The sequence below is a fragment of the Anomaloglossus baeobatrachus genome, chromosome 6 (assembly GCF_048569485.1).
Source record: "Anomaloglossus baeobatrachus isolate aAnoBae1 chromosome 6, aAnoBae1.hap1, whole genome shotgun sequence".
In the NCBI taxonomy this organism is placed as follows: Eukaryota; Metazoa; Chordata; class Amphibia; order Anura; family Aromobatidae; genus Anomaloglossus; species Anomaloglossus baeobatrachus.
Window position 1 is genome coordinate 146,158,365 of NC_134358.1, and position 18,706 is coordinate 146,177,070.

At 53.0% G+C, this 18,706-nt stretch overlaps 1 protein-coding gene and 1 non-coding gene across 2 annotated transcripts in view; one reads left to right on the forward strand and one right to left on the reverse strand.

Moving 5' to 3' along the window:
* UBE2V2 (ubiquitin conjugating enzyme E2 V2) overlaps positions 1–17,432 on the reverse strand; it is a 37,764-nt gene extending 20,332 nt beyond the window's left edge. Inside the window, exon 1 of the mRNA XM_075353286.1 lies at positions 17,340–17,432. Within this exon, the coding sequence (XP_075209401.1) occupies positions 17,340–17,355 (16 nt within the window). The 5' untranslated portion in view covers positions 17,356–17,432. The remainder of the gene's footprint in view (positions 1–17,339) is intronic.
* Positions 17,433–17,617: 185 nt separating this feature from the next.
* Positions 17,618–17,690, forward strand: TRNAA-AGC (transfer RNA alanine (anticodon AGC)). The gene has a single exon. It is a non-coding gene; the product is annotated as a tRNA-Ala (tRNA).
* Positions 17,691–18,706: the final 1,016 nt, after the last annotated feature.

An 18,706-nucleotide genomic window follows, 5' to 3' on the forward strand; every position in this document is an offset into this window, starting at 1 on the left:
GCGCCCTTGGGACAGGGAGAGGGGCCGAAGCCACCACTGAAGAGAGCTCCTGGTTCGTGGCGACAGAGCCACTAACCTGTGTAAGGAGGAAGGCCGCTTGTCCCAACAGCGGAGAATGTCCAGCTGTAGGGGGCGCAGATGGAACTGGGCAAAGGGAACAGCCTCCATGGACGCCACCATTTGACCCAGCACCTGCATCAGACGCCTGAGGGTATAACGGCGGGGCCTCAGCAGAGAGCGCACCGCTAGCTGGAGTGACTGCTGTTTGACTAAGGGCAACTTCACAAGTGCCGGCAAAGTCTCGAACTGCATCCCTAGGTACGTGAGACTCTGGGTCGGAGTCAGGGTGGATTTGGGAAGATTGACAAGCCACCCGAATTGGGCTAGAGTGGCGAGAGTGAGCGAGACACTCCGCTGACAGTCTGCGCTGGATGGAGCCTTGACTAGAAGGTCGTCCAGGTAAGGGAGCACTGCCAACCCCTGGAGGTGCAGAACCGCAATCACTGCTGCCATGACCTTGGTGAATACCCGAGGGGCCGTGGCTAACCCGAAGGGGAGAGCCACGAATTGGAAATGATCTTCTCCTATTGCATAACGTAGCCAATGCTGGTGTGAAACTGCAATTGGCACATGCAGATAGGCATCTCTGATGTCGATGGATGCCAGGAAATCCCCTTGGGTCATTGAGGCAATGACTGATCGCAGAGACTCCATGCAAAAGTGCCGCACCTGAACATGCTTGTTGAGAAGCTTGAGATCCAGGATGGGCCGGAAGGTACCGTCCTTTTTGGGAACTAGGAAGAGATTTGAGTAGAAACCTCTGAACCGTTCCCGGGCGGGAACTGGTTTAATTACTCCATTGGCCTGCAAGGCTGCCACGGCCTGTGAGAAGGCGGCGGCCTTGGAGCAAGGGGGAGTTGAGAGAAAAAAAATCTGTTTGGCGGGCTGGAAGAGAATTCTATCCTGTAGCCGTGGGAGATGATATCTCTCACCCACTGATCGGAGACGTGTTGAAACCAAGCGTCGCCAAAGTGGGAGAGCCTGCCACCGACTAAGGACGTCGCCGGAGCGGGAAGAGAGTCACGAGGAGGCTGCCTTAGCGGCAGCACCTCCTGCGGTCTTCTGTGGACGCGCTTTTGGGCGCCAGTTGGATTTCTGGTCCTTGGCTGAGTTAGTGGACGAGGCCGAGGGCTTAGAGGACGACCAGTTGGAGGAACGAAAGGAGCGAAACCTCGACTGATTCCTACCCTGGACAGGTTTCCTGGTTTTGGTTTGTGGCATGGAAGTACTCTTCCCGCCAGTAGCTTCCTTAATAATTTCATCCAGCTGTTCTCCGAACAGCCGGGACCCAGCAAAAGGGAGCCCAGCAAGGTACTTCTTAGAAGAAGCATCTGCCTTCCACTCTCGAAGCCACAAGATCCTGCGGATAACGAGGGAATTAGCCGAAGCCACCGCAGTGCGGTGAGAAGCCTCCAGCATGGCAGACATGGCATAAGATGAAAAAACTGAAGCTTGAGTAGTTAAGGCAACCATTTCGGGCATAGATTCCCTGGTGAGGGAATGCATCTCCTCTAGAGAAGCAGAGATGGCTTTGAGAGCCCACACTGCTGCAAAAGTCGGGGAAAACGCGGCCCCCGCCGCTTCATACACGGATTTGGCCAGAAGGTCAATCTGACGGTCAGCGGAATCCTTAAGGGAGGTGCCATCAGCCACCGACACAACGGTCCGGGCTGAGAGCCTAGACACCGGAGGGTCTACCTTTGGGGAATGAGCCCACTCCTTGACCACCTCAGGTGTAAAGGGAAAACGGTCATCAGAACCACGCTTTGGGAAGCGTTTGTCAGGACAGGCCCTGGGCTTGGTCACAGCGGCCTGAAAACTGGAGTGGTTAAAGAACACACTCTTTGCTCTCTTAGGCGAGGTAAACTGGTGCTTTTCTGCCAGAGAGGGTTGCTCCTCTGACACTGGCGGATTGAGATCCAGTACAGAATTAATGGAAGCAATCAAGTCACTAAGATCTGAGTCACCCTCGGACAGATCAATGGGGTACATGGAGTTAGCCTCCGAGCCCCCTGTAAAGGCATCCTCCTCATCCTGCGAGTCAGCTCTTGAATCAGAGCCGCGGGAGGAGGAGGGAGAGGAAACCCTGCGTCTCCTTTTAGGAGGACGGGGTCTGGGCCCTGATGATGAATCCTCTGTGAGCTCCGGTCCTAAGGGACCCTTAGCAGTAGAGGGGGGGCTGATGCATATTCATCAAAGTCCTGGACAGAAGTCCCATGGACTCAGCAAAAGACTGGGAGATAGACCTAGAAAAGGATTCTACCCAAACCGGGGGTTCAGCCACAGGTGCAGGAGCAGCCTGAGAGACCACTGGGGGTGAGACACCGCCAAGTTAGAGCAGACATCACAATGTGGATAGGTGCTCGGTTCAGGCAGCAGGAGCTTACATGCAGCGTATACAGTATAAAGCTTTGGAGCCTTGCTCCTCGTGTGAGACATGCTGCTGGAGTGGGGGCTCTGCAAGAGAATGAACCCCAGAGAGTATATACAGAGGTCCACAACCAGAGACCGGTAGTGGCTTACCAGACCGCTGGAGCGGTGTTGTGTGCCCTCCAGATCCCGAAGCCCGGACCCCCAAGCACAGCACCTCAGCAGGGATGCAGAGTGCAGACCAGCGCCGAGTGAACTCTGTCTGAGAAAATGGCCGCCGGAGCGAAGAGAAGGGGCGGGACTGCGGGATCTGGAGGGCCATAGAGACCTACAGGGGAGGAGACACGCACAGCAGTGGGGAGTGTCCCTCCCCTGTGCAGAACGGCCGCCGAGAGGAGCCGAGCCTGTCCCTCTGCATGAGTGACATGCGAGGGCAGTGAACAGAAACTAGGCCTCCGGCAAAGCCGGAGCCTAAATTTGAGCGGCGAGGCCAACGCCCAGGCACCATCGGCGCGGTTCTCGGCCGACAGCTAGAGAACCCGCCGGAAATGCCAATAAATACAGTAAGCACACTCTCCCCAAACAATAAAGCACAGGGACCCCCAATATATAAACGTCTCAGGTACTTAGCTGCTGAGACGCAGGGCCAGGTCCCTGGGGATGAATGCTCCGGTCCAGCAGGGTCCTGAAGGGCTGCGGATGGAGACCGGTCTCCTGCCAGGCATGGAGACCGTGCTGGCTCCCACTTCAAGCCAGAGCCCAGGAGGGATGGTGAAGGAGCACGGCATGTAAGGCTCCAGCCTTGGAAATCAACCTTACAACACCGCCGACACAGTGGGGTGAGAAGGGACATGCCGGGGGTCCAGACGTGGACCCGCACTTCTTCAATCTCATTCCAAAAAGGAAAAAATCATATGAGAATGCATGTGTGGATGTATGCCTCCTGAACACAAAGCGATAAACTGGCTGGGTCTGCTCCCCAGGGGGTGTATAAGCTCGGAGGGAGGAGCTACACTTTTAAGTGTAGTACTTTGTGTGTCCTCCGGAGGCAGAAGCTAAACACCCATGGTCTGGGTCTCCCAAAGGAACGATAAAGAAAAATTGAACTGTTGTGGATATCAAAAACGCAGTGTAAAATATAAGCACAGAGGGCAGGAGATTTCTATAATCCCATTTATACAAAGAGAAAATAAACCACATCAAAAACTCACCAAAAACTCATTGCGGGAACTTAACCTTAATGGTAAGAGTAACTCTGCAGACTACGGTATTCTTGTCATCAAAAACAGCTGACTCCAACCAGAAGAGGTCACAGTGGCAGCGCTACGGCCAGACACCCTTAAATTCTCTCATCCAGGAGAATCGGGATGATTATGCTAATGACACTGCGATCAGCGTTTGATCAGTGTCCGCTTAGTGCAATCCAATTCTCTTGAATGAGAGAATCGTAGCACGTTGTCAGCAGTAGATGGAAAACAAAATTTCTCCATTCTGTGAGTCTTCAGAAATCAGACTGCTATCTGATGTCATCTGAGTGCAGTCTGGTGATTTCCATGCACCCATAGACCTCAATGGGTGCACGCCATCTGATTTGCATTACCACTCCCTGTACGCTGTGCTTTTTCTCATGCCCGAACGGAATGGTAAAACAAAAAAAAACAAAAAAAAAACGTAGATCTGCACTGCCCCATAATACAACACTGGTCTGAGTGCTAGCTAATAAAACATTGGGGCGCACTCGGCCATGTTATGTGAGCGAGCCCTCGTGTTATTTCTAGCAGCATGCAGATTTGACATTGTATTCATGAACCTGGAGGCTCAGACTGAACTGTGTTACTGGATTATTCAATGAGAATTGAAGGACGCAACGTGAAAAGGAAGAACAAGATGAAAACACATTACTGATAAGAAAAACATGATAATTATGGTGCAGCAGTTTCTACAGCACGCAATGGCAAAATTAGGCCTTGTTCACACACTGCAGTTTTACGTGCTTCTTTTGCTGCAGAAATTTCTGCATAAAATGGATGTAACCTTTCTGCAGACATTCCCAGCAAAACCTATGGAAAAAAAAAAAAAAATAGCTATGTGCATGTCACTTCTTTTTTGCAGGTACCTGCGTTTTTTGCAATAGAAAATGGTAAAAAAAACATAGGGACCAACCTGAGGAAAAAACATATCAAATCCGCAGTAAAACCGCATGCGGTTTTTGGTGCGATTTTGACCACAAGTGCGCTAATCTTTCAGACTCAGACATTTCTTGAGAAAAATCCTTTTTCTAGTGTCAAAGCCTTAAGGCGATCACAGACCAAATAAAAATGTTTTTCAAAATTGTGCAAACTGTAAAATAAGGTTTAGGTCCTATAACTGATGAGAAACAGGTTATTCTTCAGTGGTGGCGCTGTAATAAGTGAGGCTTCCTCATAGAAGATTTTAGCTCCCATGTAGAAAAAGTCTCAGAAAAAAAATCAGATCCGTCATTTTTTCTTCATTCCTGAAACAAATGAAATCTGATTGTCTGCCGTCCTGACACTTTGGGTTAGAATCTAACTATCACCACTGTTGGAGATTTTCACCCGTACGGATGGTAGCCCCGTGGATGACTCACCGCTGTGGGGGACAGCCCATTGGAAGGCAACTCTGTGGTTGACAGCCCACGGGATGAGGCAGAATTAAAACCAATGAAGCCTGCCCAGTTGATCACGCGACCAGGTGAGGACACCGAGCAGTATTCGGGTACTGCTGAGCAAACATCCCCCTCCCAAGTCATGGAAGTCTGAAAATTTTTAAAAAAATTCTAAAGTACAAAGGACACTTTCAGCCCACCCCTCCCGGTCGTGGAGGCTGGTTCGCTGCCAAAGCCATTTTAACCGTCAACTCCGTGCTTGTGTCCTTGGTGGTATTCGAACACATGTAGCGTGCACTGTGGATCAGAGTGGTCCAGCAGCCAGATCAGTAGCCAATGGCCACCAGACTGAGTCCTATGAATCTCCCACTTGCCAGCTCCCCTGGCTCCTCTTCTGATTAGTTGGCCCTGGCACGACAACAAGCATCACACCACAATGATGGCGTCGCGCCGGCCCTACAAATCAGGTGAGGCAGTAGAGATGCCAGCATGTAGGGGACGGTTCGCAGGGCTCCTGTCCGGTGACCACGGACTACTGACCTGGCAAGTGGACCAGGGTCCTGTGAATTTATTTGATCATCTCTAGTTAGAACAGACACTTTTAACATTTTTATTAGACTATGGTCAGATGCTCCTTACAGATTTATCAAAATTTCAGGAAAAAACAGTACCATATGTAGCACTACCCTACAGACACCATGAAAAACCCTATTATAAAAAGCCAGAATTGGTGCATCTAATGTGCTGCACCACTTCTGGGTGGCTAATGGCTGGTATGTTTAGGCTGAGAAGGGCCCAATAACCATGGATCTTCCTAGCCTGAAATTATGAGCCCGCAGCTGTCTGCTTCACCTTTCTGGTTATCAAAAATAAGGGCAGTCCCGAGTAGTTTCTTAAAATATTAGGTTCAACAAAGCTAAACAGTAGAGTTGAGCAAGTACCTAACTATTCGTACTTGCTATACTCATAACGAGTACTGTCTAATACTCGTGTATTCGTTCAGAATAACTTGTGCCATGCAAGTCAATGGGGAATACTCGCAAAGTAACGAGTAACCCGAATTCCGCACTATCCTCTACTCGTATTCAGAGTTATCCCCTCCCTCTCGTAGAATTAGCATAAGTATTAGACGATCGATGTAACTTTTCTCTTCCAGGACCTGTGGTGAGATCATACCCATTTGACCACAAGGGGCGGGGTCTTTGCCAATAGCAAAATGTTGCTTTCTGATATCAGCTTTGTTGGCTGAGGCCCCACCTCTTCTGGTCACATGGGTATGACCTCACCACAGGTCTTGGAAGAGAAAAGGTACATTGATTATATAATACGTATGCTAATTCTAACAGGGGGGAGGGGATAAATATGAATCCCCCCCCCCAGATATCTGATCCACGGCTTCTGTCACTCAAGCAGCTGCCGATTTTATAAACTTTTCTTTCTTGGATTTCAAAACCTAAACATCCGCCGTGACCACTACAAGTATGTATAGAATCAGCCTGATAGTGCCAGTATAGCACTGGCTTTAGGTTATATACAAAAATCCTGGTGATTGGTTCCCTTAAACAAATTTATTGATGCTTGATGTTTTGTTTAGATGCAATTTCTGGGGCGTAACATACTAAAAAGGCATGTGTGGTTTTTTACCTGAGGATTTTCTGCATCTAATTTAAGTCTATGGGGAAATTCTGCACTAAAAACTCAGCGTATCCACAAAAGAAATCAACAAATTGCGGCTTGGAAAAAACGCAGCATAAAAAGAAGCAGCATGAGCAGGAGATTTCTATCAATCCCATCCACTGTAAAATGCTGTGTCTTTGAAGGAGCAAAAATACGCAGAGTCAAAAATGTGACTAGCACACATCATCCCAGTGGAGGAGAAAGGGCTGCAAGAGGCACGAGAAACTGTTTTGCGTGAGAATGGCAGGGCCTGGCCGGGAACATCACTAATGGAAAAAACGATGTAGAGGGGTCATCTGTCATTATATATTACCAGAAGGTGGCCCGATTCTACGCATCGGGTATTCTAGAATTTACGTATTGTGTAGTTAATGTATGATTTTTGTATATATATATATATATATATATATATATATATATATATATATATATATATATATATATATATAATGTTGTGTGTAGTTGGCAGTGTTTGTGTAGGGCGATGTACATGTTCTGGGTGTTGTCTGGGTGTGGCGGGGGGTGAGAGCGGTGTTGTATGTGTGTTGCGTGTGTTGCATTGTTTGTGGAGCGCTGTGTGTCTGTAGCGTTGTGTGTGTGTGTGTGTTGCGCGGTTTGTGTGGGTGTGGTGTGTTTTGGGGGGAGATATGTTTTGTGCAATGTGTGTGTGTTGCGTGGTATGTGCGTATATTTATGTATGCCGCGGTGTTTGTGTGTTGGGTGTTGTGTGTGTGCAGCGTTGTCTGTGTGTGTGGGTGTCTGTGTAGGGCGGTGTTTGTGGTTCCCAGTGTGTGTGTGGTGTGTTGTGTGTGTGTGCGTTGGGGGGAGGTGTGCACCCCCCATCGTGCTCCATCCCCCATGCTGCGCACCCCCCATCGTGCTCCATCCCCCATGCTGCGCACCCCCATCGTGCTCCATCCGCCATGCTGCGCACTCCCAAACGTGCTCCATCCGCCATGCTGCGCACTCCCAAACGTGCTCCATCCGCCATGCTGCGCACTCCCAAACGTGCTCCATCCGCCATGCTGCGCACTCCCAAACGTGCTCCATCCGCCATGCTGCGCACTCCCAAACGTGCTCCATCCGCCATGCTGCGCACTCCCAAACGTGCTCCATCCGCCATGCTGCGCACTCCCAAACGTGCTCCATCCGCCATGCTGCGCACTCCCAAACGTGCTCCATCCGCCATGCTGCGCACTCCCAAACGTGCTCCATCCGCCATGCTGCGCACTCCCAAACGTGCTCCATCCGCCATGCTGCGCACTCCCAAACGTGCTCCATCCGCCATGCTGCGCACTCCCAAACGTGCTCCATCCGCCATGCTGCGCACTCCCCATCGTGCTCCATCCCCCCATGCTGCGCACCCCCCATCGTGCTCCATCCCCCATGCTGCACCAGCATCAGCCTCCCTCCTCCCAGCATCAGCCTCCCTCCTCCCAGCATCAGCCTCCCCCCTCCCAGCATCAGCCTCCCCCCTCCCAGCATCAGCCTCCCCCCCTCCCAGCATCAGCCTCCCCCCTCCCAGCATCAGCCTCCCCCCTCCCAGCATCAGCCTCCCCCCTCCCAGCATCAGCCTCCCCCCTCCCAGCATCAGCCTCCCCCCTCCCAGCATCAGCCTCCCTCCTCCCAGCATCAGCCTCCCCCAGCATCAGCCTCCCTCCTCCCAGCATCAGCCTCTCTCCTCCCAGCCTCCCCCAGCATCAGCCTCTCTCCTCCCAGCCTCCCCAGCATCAGCCTCTCTCCTCCCAGCCTCCCCCAGCATCAGCCTCTCTCCTCCCAGCCTCCCCCAGCATCAGCCTCTCTCCTCCCAGCCTCCCCCAGCATCAGCCTCTCTCCTCCCAGCCTCCCCCAGCATCAGCCTCTCTCCTCCCAGCCTCCCCCAGCATCAGCCTCTCTCCTCCCAGCCTCCCCCAGCATCAGCCTCTCTCCTCCCAGCCTCCCCCAGCATCAGCCTCTCTCCTCCCAGCCTCCCCCAGCATCAGCCTCTCTCCTCCCAGCCTCCCCCAGCATCAGCCTCTCTCCTCCCAGCCTCCCCCAGCATCAGCCTCTCTCCTCCCAGCCTCCCCCAGCATCAGCCTCTCTCCTCCCAGCCTCCCCCAGCATCAGCCTCTCCTCCCAGCATCAGCCTCTCTCCTCCCAGCCTCCCCCAGCATCAGCCTCTCCTCCCAGCATCAGCCTCTCTCCTCCCAGCATCAGCCTCTCTCCTCCCAGCCTCCCCCAGCATCAGCCTCTCTCCTCCCAGCATCAGCCTCTCTCCTCCCAGCCTCCCCCAGCATCAGCCTCTCTCCTCTCAGCCTCCCCCAGCATCAGCCTCTCTCCTCTCAGCCTCCCCCAGCATCAGCCTCTCTCCTCTCAGCCTCCCCCAGCATCAGCCTCCCTCCTCTCAGCCTCCCCCAGCATCAGCCTCCCTCCTCTCAGCCTCCCCCAGCATCAGCCTCCCTCCTCTCAGCCTCCCCCAGGATCAGCCTCCCCCAGGATCAGCCTCCCCCAGGATCAGCCTCCCCCAGGATCAGCCTCCCTCCTCCCAGCCTCAGCCTCCCCCTCCCAGCATCAGCCTCTCTCCTCTCAGCCTCCCCCTCCCAGCCTTCCCCAGGATCAGCCTCTCTACTCCCAGCCTCCCTCCTCCCAGCCTCCCCCAGCATCAGCCTCCCCCTCCCAGCCTCTCTCCTCCCAGCATCAGCCTCTCTCCTCTCAGCCTCCCCCAGCATCAGCCTCTCTCCTCTCAGCCTCCCCCAGCATCAGCCTCTCTCCTCTCAGCCTCCCCCAGCATCAGCCTCTCTCCTCTCAGCCTCCCCCAGCATCAGCCTCTCTCCTCTCAGCCTCCCCCAGCATCAGCCTCTCTCCTCTCAGCCTCCCCCAGCATCAGCCTCTCTCCTCTCAGCCTCCCCCAGCATCAGCCTCTCTCCTCTCAGCCTCCCCCAGCATCAGCCTCTCTCCTCTCAGCCTCCCCCAGCATCAGCCTCTCTCCTCTCAGCCTCCCCCAGCATCAGCCTCTCTCCTCTCAGCCTCCCCCAGCATCAGCCTCCCTCCTCTCAGCCTCCCCCAGCATCAGCCTCCCTCCTCTCAGCCTCCCCCAGCATCAGCCTCCCCCAGCATCAGCCTCTCTACTCCCAGCCTCCCTCCTCCCAGCCTCAGCCTCCCCCTCCCAGCATCAGCCTCTCTCCTCTCAGCCTCCCCCTCCCAGCCTTCCCCAGGATCAGCCTCTCTACTCCCAGCCTCCCTCCTCCCAGCCTCCCCCAGCATCAGCCTCCCCCTCCCAGCCTCTCTCCTCCCAGCATCAGCCTCTCTCATCCCAGCCTCCCCCAGCATCAGCCTCCCTCCTCTCAGCCTCCCCCAGGATCAGCCTCCCCCAGGATCAGCCTCCCCCAGGATCAGCCTCCCCCAGGATCAGCCTCCCCCAGGATCAGCCTCCCTCCTCCCAGCCTCAGCCTCCCCCTCCCAGCATCAGCCTCTCTCCTCTCAGCCTCCCCCTCCCAGCCTTCCCCAGGATCAGCCTCTCTCCTCTCAGCCTCTCTCCTCCCAGCATCAGCCTCTCTCCTCTCAGCCTCCCCCAGCATCAGCCTCTCTCCTCTCAGCCTCCCCCAGCATCAGCCTCTCTCCTCTCAGCCTCCCCCAGCATCAGCCTCTCTCCTCTCAGCCTCCCCCAGCATCAGCCTCTCTCCTCTCAGCCTCCCCCAGCATCAGCCTCTCTCCTCTCAGCCTCCCCCAGCATCAGCCTCTCTCCTCTCAGCCTCCCCCAGCATCAGCCTCTCTCCTCTCAGCCTCCCCCAGCATCAGCCTCTCTCCTCTCAGCCTCCCCCAGCATCAGCCTCTCTCCTCTCAGCCTCCCCCAGCATCAGCCTCTCTCCTCTCAGCCTCCCCCAGCATCAGCCTCTCTCCTCTCAGCCTCCCCCAGCATCAGCCTCTCTCCTCTCAGCCTCCCCCAGCATCAGCCTCTCTCCTCTCAGCCTCCCCCAGCATCAGCCTCTCTCCTCTCAGCCTCCCCCAGCATCAGCCTCTCTCCTCTCAGCCTCCCCCAGCATCAGCCTCTCTCCTCTCAGCCTCCCCCAGCATCAGCCTCTCTCCTCTCAGCCTCCCCCAGCATCAGCCTCTCTCCTCTCAGCCTCCCCCAGCATCAGCCTCTCTCCTCTCAGCCTCCCCCAGCATCAGCCTCTCTCCTCTCAGCCTCCCCCAGCATCAGCCTCTCTCCTCTCAGCCTCCCCCAGCATCAGCCTCTCTCCTCTCAGCCTCCCCCAGCATCAGCCTCTCTCCTCTCAGCCTCCCCCAGCATCAGCCTCTCTCCTCTCAGCCTCCCCCAGCATCAGCCTCTCTCCTCTCAGCCTCCCCCAGCATCAGCCTCTCTCCTCTCAGCCTCCCCCAGCATCAGCCTCTCTCCTCTCAGCCTCCCCCAGCATCAGCCTCTCTCCTCTCAGCCTCCCCCAGCATCAGCCTCTCTCCTCTCAGCCTCCCCCAGCATCAGCCTCTCTCCTCTCAGCCTCCCCCAGCATCAGCCTATCTCCTCTCAGCCTCCCCCAGCATCAGCCTCTCTCCTCTCAGCCTCCCCCAGCATCAGCCTCTCTCCTCTCAGCCTCCCCCAGCATCAGCCTCTCTCCTCTCAGCCTCCCCCAGCATCAGCCTCTCTCCTCTCAGCCTCCCCCAGCATCAGCCTCTCTCCTCTCAGCCTCCCCCAGCATCAGCCTCTCTCCTCTCAGCCTCCCCCAGCATCAGCCTCTCTCCTCTCAGCCTCCCCCAGCATCAGCCTCTCTCCTCTCAGCCTCCCCCAGCATCAGCCTCTCTCCTCTCAGCCTCCCCCAGCATCAGCCTCTCTCCTCTCAGCCTCCCCCAGCATCAGCCTCTCTCCTCTCAGCCTCCCCCAGCATCAGCCTCTCTCCTCTCAGCCTCCCCCAGCATCAGCCTCTCTCCTCTCAGCCTCCCCCAGCATCAGCCTCTCTCCTCTCAGCCTCCCCCAGCATCAGCCTCTCTCCTCTCAGCCTCCCCCAGCATCAGCCTCTCTCCTCTCAGCCTCCCCCAGCATCAGCCTCTCTCCTCTCAGCCTCCCCCAGCATCAGCCTCTCTCCTCTCAGCCTCCCCCAGCATCAGCCTCTCTCCTCTCAGCCTCCCCCAGCATCAGCCTCTCTCCTCTCAGCCTCCCCCAGCATCAGCCTCTCTCCTCTCAGCCTCCCCCAGCATCAGCCTCTCTCCTCTCAGCCTCCCCCAGCATCAGCCTCTCTCCTCTCAGCCTCCCCCAGCATCAGCCTCTCTCCTCTCAGCCTCCCCCAGCATCAGCCTCTCTCCTCTCAGCCTCCCCCAGCATCAGCCTCTCTCCTCTCAGCCTCCCCCAGCATCAGCCTCTCTCCTCTCGGCCTCCCCCAGCATCAGCCTCTCTCCTCTCGGCCTCCCCCAGCATCAGCCTCTCTCCTCTCGGCCTCCCCCAGCATCAGCCTCTCTCCTCTCGGCCTCCCCCAGCATCAGCCTCTCTCCTCTCGGCCTCCCCCAGCATCAGCCTCTCTCCTCTCGGCCTCCCCCAGCATCAGCCTACAGCCTCCCCCAGCATCAGCCTCCCCCAGCATCAGCCTCTCTCCTCCCAGCCTCCCCCAGCATCAGCCTCCCCCTCCCAGCCTCCCCCAGCATCAGCCTCCCCCTCCCAGCCTCCCCCAGCATCAGCCTCCCCCTCCCAGCCTCCCCCAGCATCAGCCTCCCCCTCCCAGCCTTCCCCAGGATCAGCCTCTCTCCTCCCAGCCTCCCCCAGCACGCCGTGCTCCTCTGCCGACACTCACAGATCCGATCGCATACACTCACACACACTCACACTCACACATCTGAACACACACACACATCCGATCGCATACACACACACACACTGAAGATATCGCACATACGCGCTCACACTCACAACATCCGGAGATACCACATGCTTCTGGCCATGTGATCCTCCGGCAGGTCCTGGAAGGTCACTCCACAGTATCGCCGCCAAGAAGCAAGCGATATCCCAGGATGTTGTGAGTGTGTGGATGCGATGTGATGTGTGTGTGTGTGTGTGTGTGTGTGTGATCTGATTGTGTGTGTGTGTGTGATCTGGTTGTGTGTGAGTGATCTGAGTGTGTGTGTGTGTGTGTGAGTGATCTGATTGTGTGTGTGTGTGTGTGATCTGAGTGTGTGTGTGTGATCTGTGTGTGTGTGTGTGATCTGTGTGTGTGTGTGTGATCTGTGTGTGTGTGTGTGTGAGTGTGATCTGTGTGTGTGTGATCTGTGTGAGTGTGTGTGTGTGTGTGTGTGTGTGTGTGTGTGTGTGATCTGTGTGAGTGTGTGTGTGTGTGTGTGTGTGTGATCTGTGTGAGTGTGTGTGTGTGTGTGTGTGTGTGTGTGTGTGTGTGTGTGTGTGTGTGTGTGTGTGTGTGTGTGTGTGTGTGATCTGTGTGAGTGTGTGTGTGTGTGTGTGATCTGTGTGAGTGTGTGTGAGTGTGTGTGTGTGTGTGTGTGATCTGTGTGAGTGTGTGTGTGTGTGTGTGTGTGTGTGTGTGTGTGTGTGTGTGTGTGTGTGTGTGTGTGTGTGTGTGTGTGTGTGTGTGTGTGTGTGTGTGTGTGTGTGTGTGTGTGTGTGTGTGTGTTCCGCCGCTGCAGGACCTTGATGCGCTGGTAACTATGCTGCCATGGTTACCAGCGTATCCCGTCCCCCGCTCGCACGGGAGCCCACACCAGCATACGGCGGCAACCCCAGCAATGCGAGGGTATGTGTCGGCTGGGTTGGCGGCGTACGCTGATGTGGGCTCCCGGGGGTACAGTACTCACCTGGGAGTCGTGGCTCCGTGTCGGTTCGGGGAATGCGTGCGGGGGGCGGGGCCAGAGCGAGCGTGTATTGCGTGAGGGGGGCGGGGCCGAGTTGCCAATGCGTGCAGGGTGCCGAGGCGAGAGGCCAATCCATGTGGGGGCGGAGCCTGGGCAAGTGGCCGGCCAATCCGTGTGCGGACGGAGCCTGGGCGAGCGGCCATGGTGAGCCCAGCGGCCAATCAGATTTGTGTCACCGTAAGGACACAATTTTGGAGCAAGACAGAGAGACAGACAGACTAAGGCAATTATATATATAGATACTGCTCATCTATGAATACAGCTCAGTCTCATCTATCACTTCCCCCAGAAACTTTCTGCCGTCCTAACAGCGATCAGCAGAAGTAAAGACAGAGAACTGTGACCGACCGATACAGATCTGATCATACCGGCTGACGATATCGGGGTAAGGAGCTACAGGAAATGCCGTCCCAAATAGACACCAGAAATAGCACACATGGGATGGAGCCACAGGTATATACAGGTGTGTGTGTGTGTGTGTGTGTGTGTCGCCCCTGAGGCTACCATCGCCACAGAGGTACTGCACCTCAGTCAGAGGTGTGGTGCCCCATCCTGGGTAAGAAAGAGGCCATCTATTGGTTCACGCACCAAGAAGCTGCAGACACCCAATTATTAGCTCACACATTAGATCAGGGTCGGGGCAGGTCCCATTAATGCTTAGTGACCAGTAGTCTGGTTATGGCACTTAAGCCCCATGCACTGTCTCTAGAACCATCCAGGGGGTGGAGCTTAGTGGGGGAGCTGTCTGAGGTAAAATGGGCGGAGCCAAGTTTTGAAAATTGGCGGTTAGGAGAGTCAGTCAGTGAGTCAGGAGGAGACTGGCTGGGGGTGAGGACCTCAGGGGTCCTGTCAACTCTGAGGAGATGGAAGAAAGAATCCCAGTGACTTAGGGGAAGGGTGTCAGACACCCCTATAGTCACGTTTCACAAGCAACATCTCAAAGTGAAAGGATTTGGTCGCAAACGGGGTTCCAGGCCCTAGGCTAGGATGATACTTCAGGACTTCCTAGAAGCACCGGTGGCCAGGGCGGCTATACGCACCTTTGGGCCACAAGCAGCACACAAATCCACTGGAAGGGGGCCACAGAGGACCAGGGAGCCAGGCAGGCAGAAATCCCTTTGAAGGTCCCCAGAGGGAACCAGGCAGGCAGAAATCCCTTTGAAGGTCCCCAGAGGGAACCAGGCAGGCAGAAATCCCTTTGAAGGTCCCCAGAGGGAGCCAGGCAGGCAGAAGTCCCTTTGAAGGTCCCCAGAGGGAACCAGGCAGGCAGAAGTCCCTTTGCAGGTCCGCAGCCCCTGGCTCAGGGCACTGTGTGTGAAGGGAGGGAGAAAGTCAGCAGAGAGAGACGGCCAGAAAAAGCAAACAAAGGGAGAACCGGTACTGGCCTTAGACTTACTTGGGATCGGCGGATGCCCATCACTGGGGATCCCAGCATACTGTGGTGGACTAATCTGGCTGTTAACTGAGAACCAGTACAGTGAGTAAAAGACTTATTGCAAAGCCACGGTGCGGTCTCCATTCCTCCTGCATTACAGCCTGCCCTCATAGACTTTTCATATTTCCAACGGTCGCCCCGGGGTCCCGCTCCATCTGTGAGGAGCAATATTACCTCAGCTGCACCATCACCACCTACCCCGGGGAACACGCAGCACAGCGGCAGCCCACATAGCCGCAAAACCACAGGTGGCGCCACAAACTTTATTCCACTGTATATAATCATCCCTTTTATTAAAAAGACACCGCCAGGGTCATGGAGCCAGACCCCGGACTAGTCCGGCCCAGTTCCGAGTACCCCCGGCCCTGGGGCAGGCGTGTCATATAAACTGTATGTGTGCATATAATATGTATACAGATGTACATACAGCCATGTGGGTTTGTGTATATATAAAGATGTGTATAGCTTTGTAAATATAGTATGTATATAGCTGTCTGTATAGATGAGAAAATATATAGATTAGAGGTACAGGTGTGTGTATAGATGTATATAGCTGGGTGTGTATATACATGTGTGTACATACCTGAGTGTGTATATAGATATGTACATATAGCTCTGTGTATATATTGCCGTGTAGAGGCATAAAAAGCTGTGTATATGCACATGGTGTATATATAGGTGTGTACAGAGGTGTATATATAGGGGTGTGTTTGTATATATTATATAGTGTGTGTATATATAGAGGGGTGTACGGAAGTATACACAGCAGTGAATATATATGTGTGTATATAGCAGTGTAGATATATATTGGGGTGTACATAGGTATACACAGCGGTGTACATATGGTGTGTATATTGCAGTGTACATATATATAGGGGTGTACAGAGGTATACACAGCAGTGTATATATAGGGGTGTGTGTATACACATATGGTGTGTATATAGCAGTGTACTGATGTATACATAGGGGGTACAGGTGTATACACAGTGGTGTATACATGTGGTGTGCATATTGCAGTGTATATATATATATATATATATATATTATATATACACACACACATGTGTGTACAGAGGTATACACAGCAGTGTATATATAGAACTGTGTAATATATATATATATATATATATATATATATATATATATATATATATAGTGTGTGTATATAGCAGTGTACAGATGTATATATAGGGGTGTACAGAGGTATACACAGCGGTGTATATATACACATATGGTGTGTGTGTGTATATAGCAGTGTGCAGATGTGTGTATATATATATATATGGGTGTACAGAGGTATACACAGCGGTGTATATATACACATATGGTGTGTGTGTGTGTATATAGCAGTGTGCAGATGTGTATATATATATATATATATATATATATATATATATATGGGTGTACAGAGGTATACACAGCTGTATATATATAGAACTGTGTATATATATATATATATATATATATATATATATATATATATATATATATGTATATATATGGTGTGTATATAGCAGTGTACAGATATATATAGGGGTGTACAGAGGTATACACAGCGGTGTATATATACACACATATGGTGTGTGTGTATATATATAGCAATGTGCAGATGTGTATATATATATATATATATATATATATATATATATATATATATGGGTGTACAGAGGTATACACAGCAGTATATATAGAACTGTGTATATATATGGTGTGTATATAGCAGTGTACAGATGTATATATAGGGGTGTACAGAGGTATACACAGCGGTGTATATATACACATATGGTGTGTGTGTATATAGCAATGTACAGATGTGTGTGTATATATATATATATATATATATATATATGGGTGTACAGAGGTATACACAGCAGTGTATATATAGAACTGTATGTATATATATATATGGTGTGTATATAGCAGTGTACAGATGTGTATATATAGGGGTGTACAGAGGTATACACAGCGGTGTATATATACACATATGGTGTGTGTATATAGCAGCGTACAGAGGTATATATAGGGGTGTACAGAGGTATACACAGCAGTGTATATAAGGGTGTGTATATAGATATGATGTGTAGCTATCGGTGTGTATATAGGTGTGTGTACATATGGTGTATAGAGGTATATAGAGCTCTGTACACCGCGGCAGGGCACGGATCCCCGGTGGGGGAGGCGTACATGGCGGAGCTCGGCAGTGGCTGCTGAGGCCCCGGGCGCAGGCGGCGGCCCGGACACGGCAGGAGAGCGGCGCCGCTACACCACACTACAACGGCCGCCAAGGAGCAGCGTGATAAGTTCTCCAGGCTTTGTACCCATCCCCAGGCTGTAGCCACCACCAACCTGCGCTCACCGCCATCTTCTCGGCCGCCGAGCACCGGAGCCCACGCTGCTGATGTCAGCACGCTCTACGCCCTCTACCGGGCAGCGTCATTTCCGTTATCAGGATTGTGCGCGGAGCGCTCCGGTGTGGGCTGCAGAGCGGTGACCGGCGGAGCGGCCTAAATATAAAAGCCGGTCATAGTGATCCAGTGATTTATTTGCGGCTGGAGGGTGTTTGTGGTGTGCCCGTGCGGAGGGAGCAGGAGTATTAGGCTGAGAGCAGCGCATGTCCTCAGAGCGGGGAATTAGCTCAAATGGTAGAGCGCTCGCTTAGCATGCGAGAGGTAGCGGGATCGATGCCCGCATTCTCCAAACTTTTTTTTTCCCTTTATTTTGTGTAAATTCAGGTTATTTTAATTCTTGTGACTAAAAAGTAATTTCAATTCTGTATGTTTGTGTGAAATAATACTTAAACCCACTTTTGTGTGTAATGTGGAGCCTGTACTGATAACGCTGCGATCCTGTGCCACAGGTCTGGACCAGAATACACACAAGGAAAGTGCAGGTAATATAAAGCTGAATACACACGCTGCAGAAAATATATACCCAAAAATTAAACTGCACCATGTGCCAGATGTCACAACGGACAGCATGCATTTTTTGCACTTTTTTTTCCATGTGTTTTTTTTTTTTTTTGTTTTTGTTTTTTTTGTTTTATTTTAAGGCTACTTTCACACTTGCGTTCAGCGCAATCCGCCGCTATAGAGAATAGCGCAGTCCGTTAACGCACTGCGCTATTCTCCATAGACTTGTATTGACGACACACTGTAACGCAAGTGTCTGCGTTTCATCCACTGGACGACGCTGCGTCGCTATTTTGGAGGGAACCTCCCTTTTTTGGGTCGTTAAAATAACGCACCTTGACGGATTCTGTTGGAATCCGCCAAGGTGTCTAATGATTGTCTATGGTGGCGGATTCCGCCGCTATGCGCTGAGCGGCGGAATCCGCTGACGGATTCCGTCACGTTCTACTGAGCATGCTCAGCATGTCAAGCAGAACGATCGAAATCGTTTAAAATCACTCCTGGTATCCTCCCCTCCCACCTCTCATACTCACCGATCACGGGCATGTCGCTGCGCGGCTGTCACAAAGCTCCGGTGGCTTTTCCTCTTTTGAAAATGCCGGCCGCTCATTATTCCATCTAGTATTCAGTGCTTCCCCCGCCCACCGGCGCCTATGATTGGTTGCAGTCAGACCCGCCCCCACGCAGAGTGACCGCTGTCTCACTGCAACCAATCACAGCCGCCGGTGGGCGGGTCTATATCGTGCAGTACAATAAATAAATAATTTTAAATAACGGCAGGCGGTCCCTCCTCATTTTGATGCC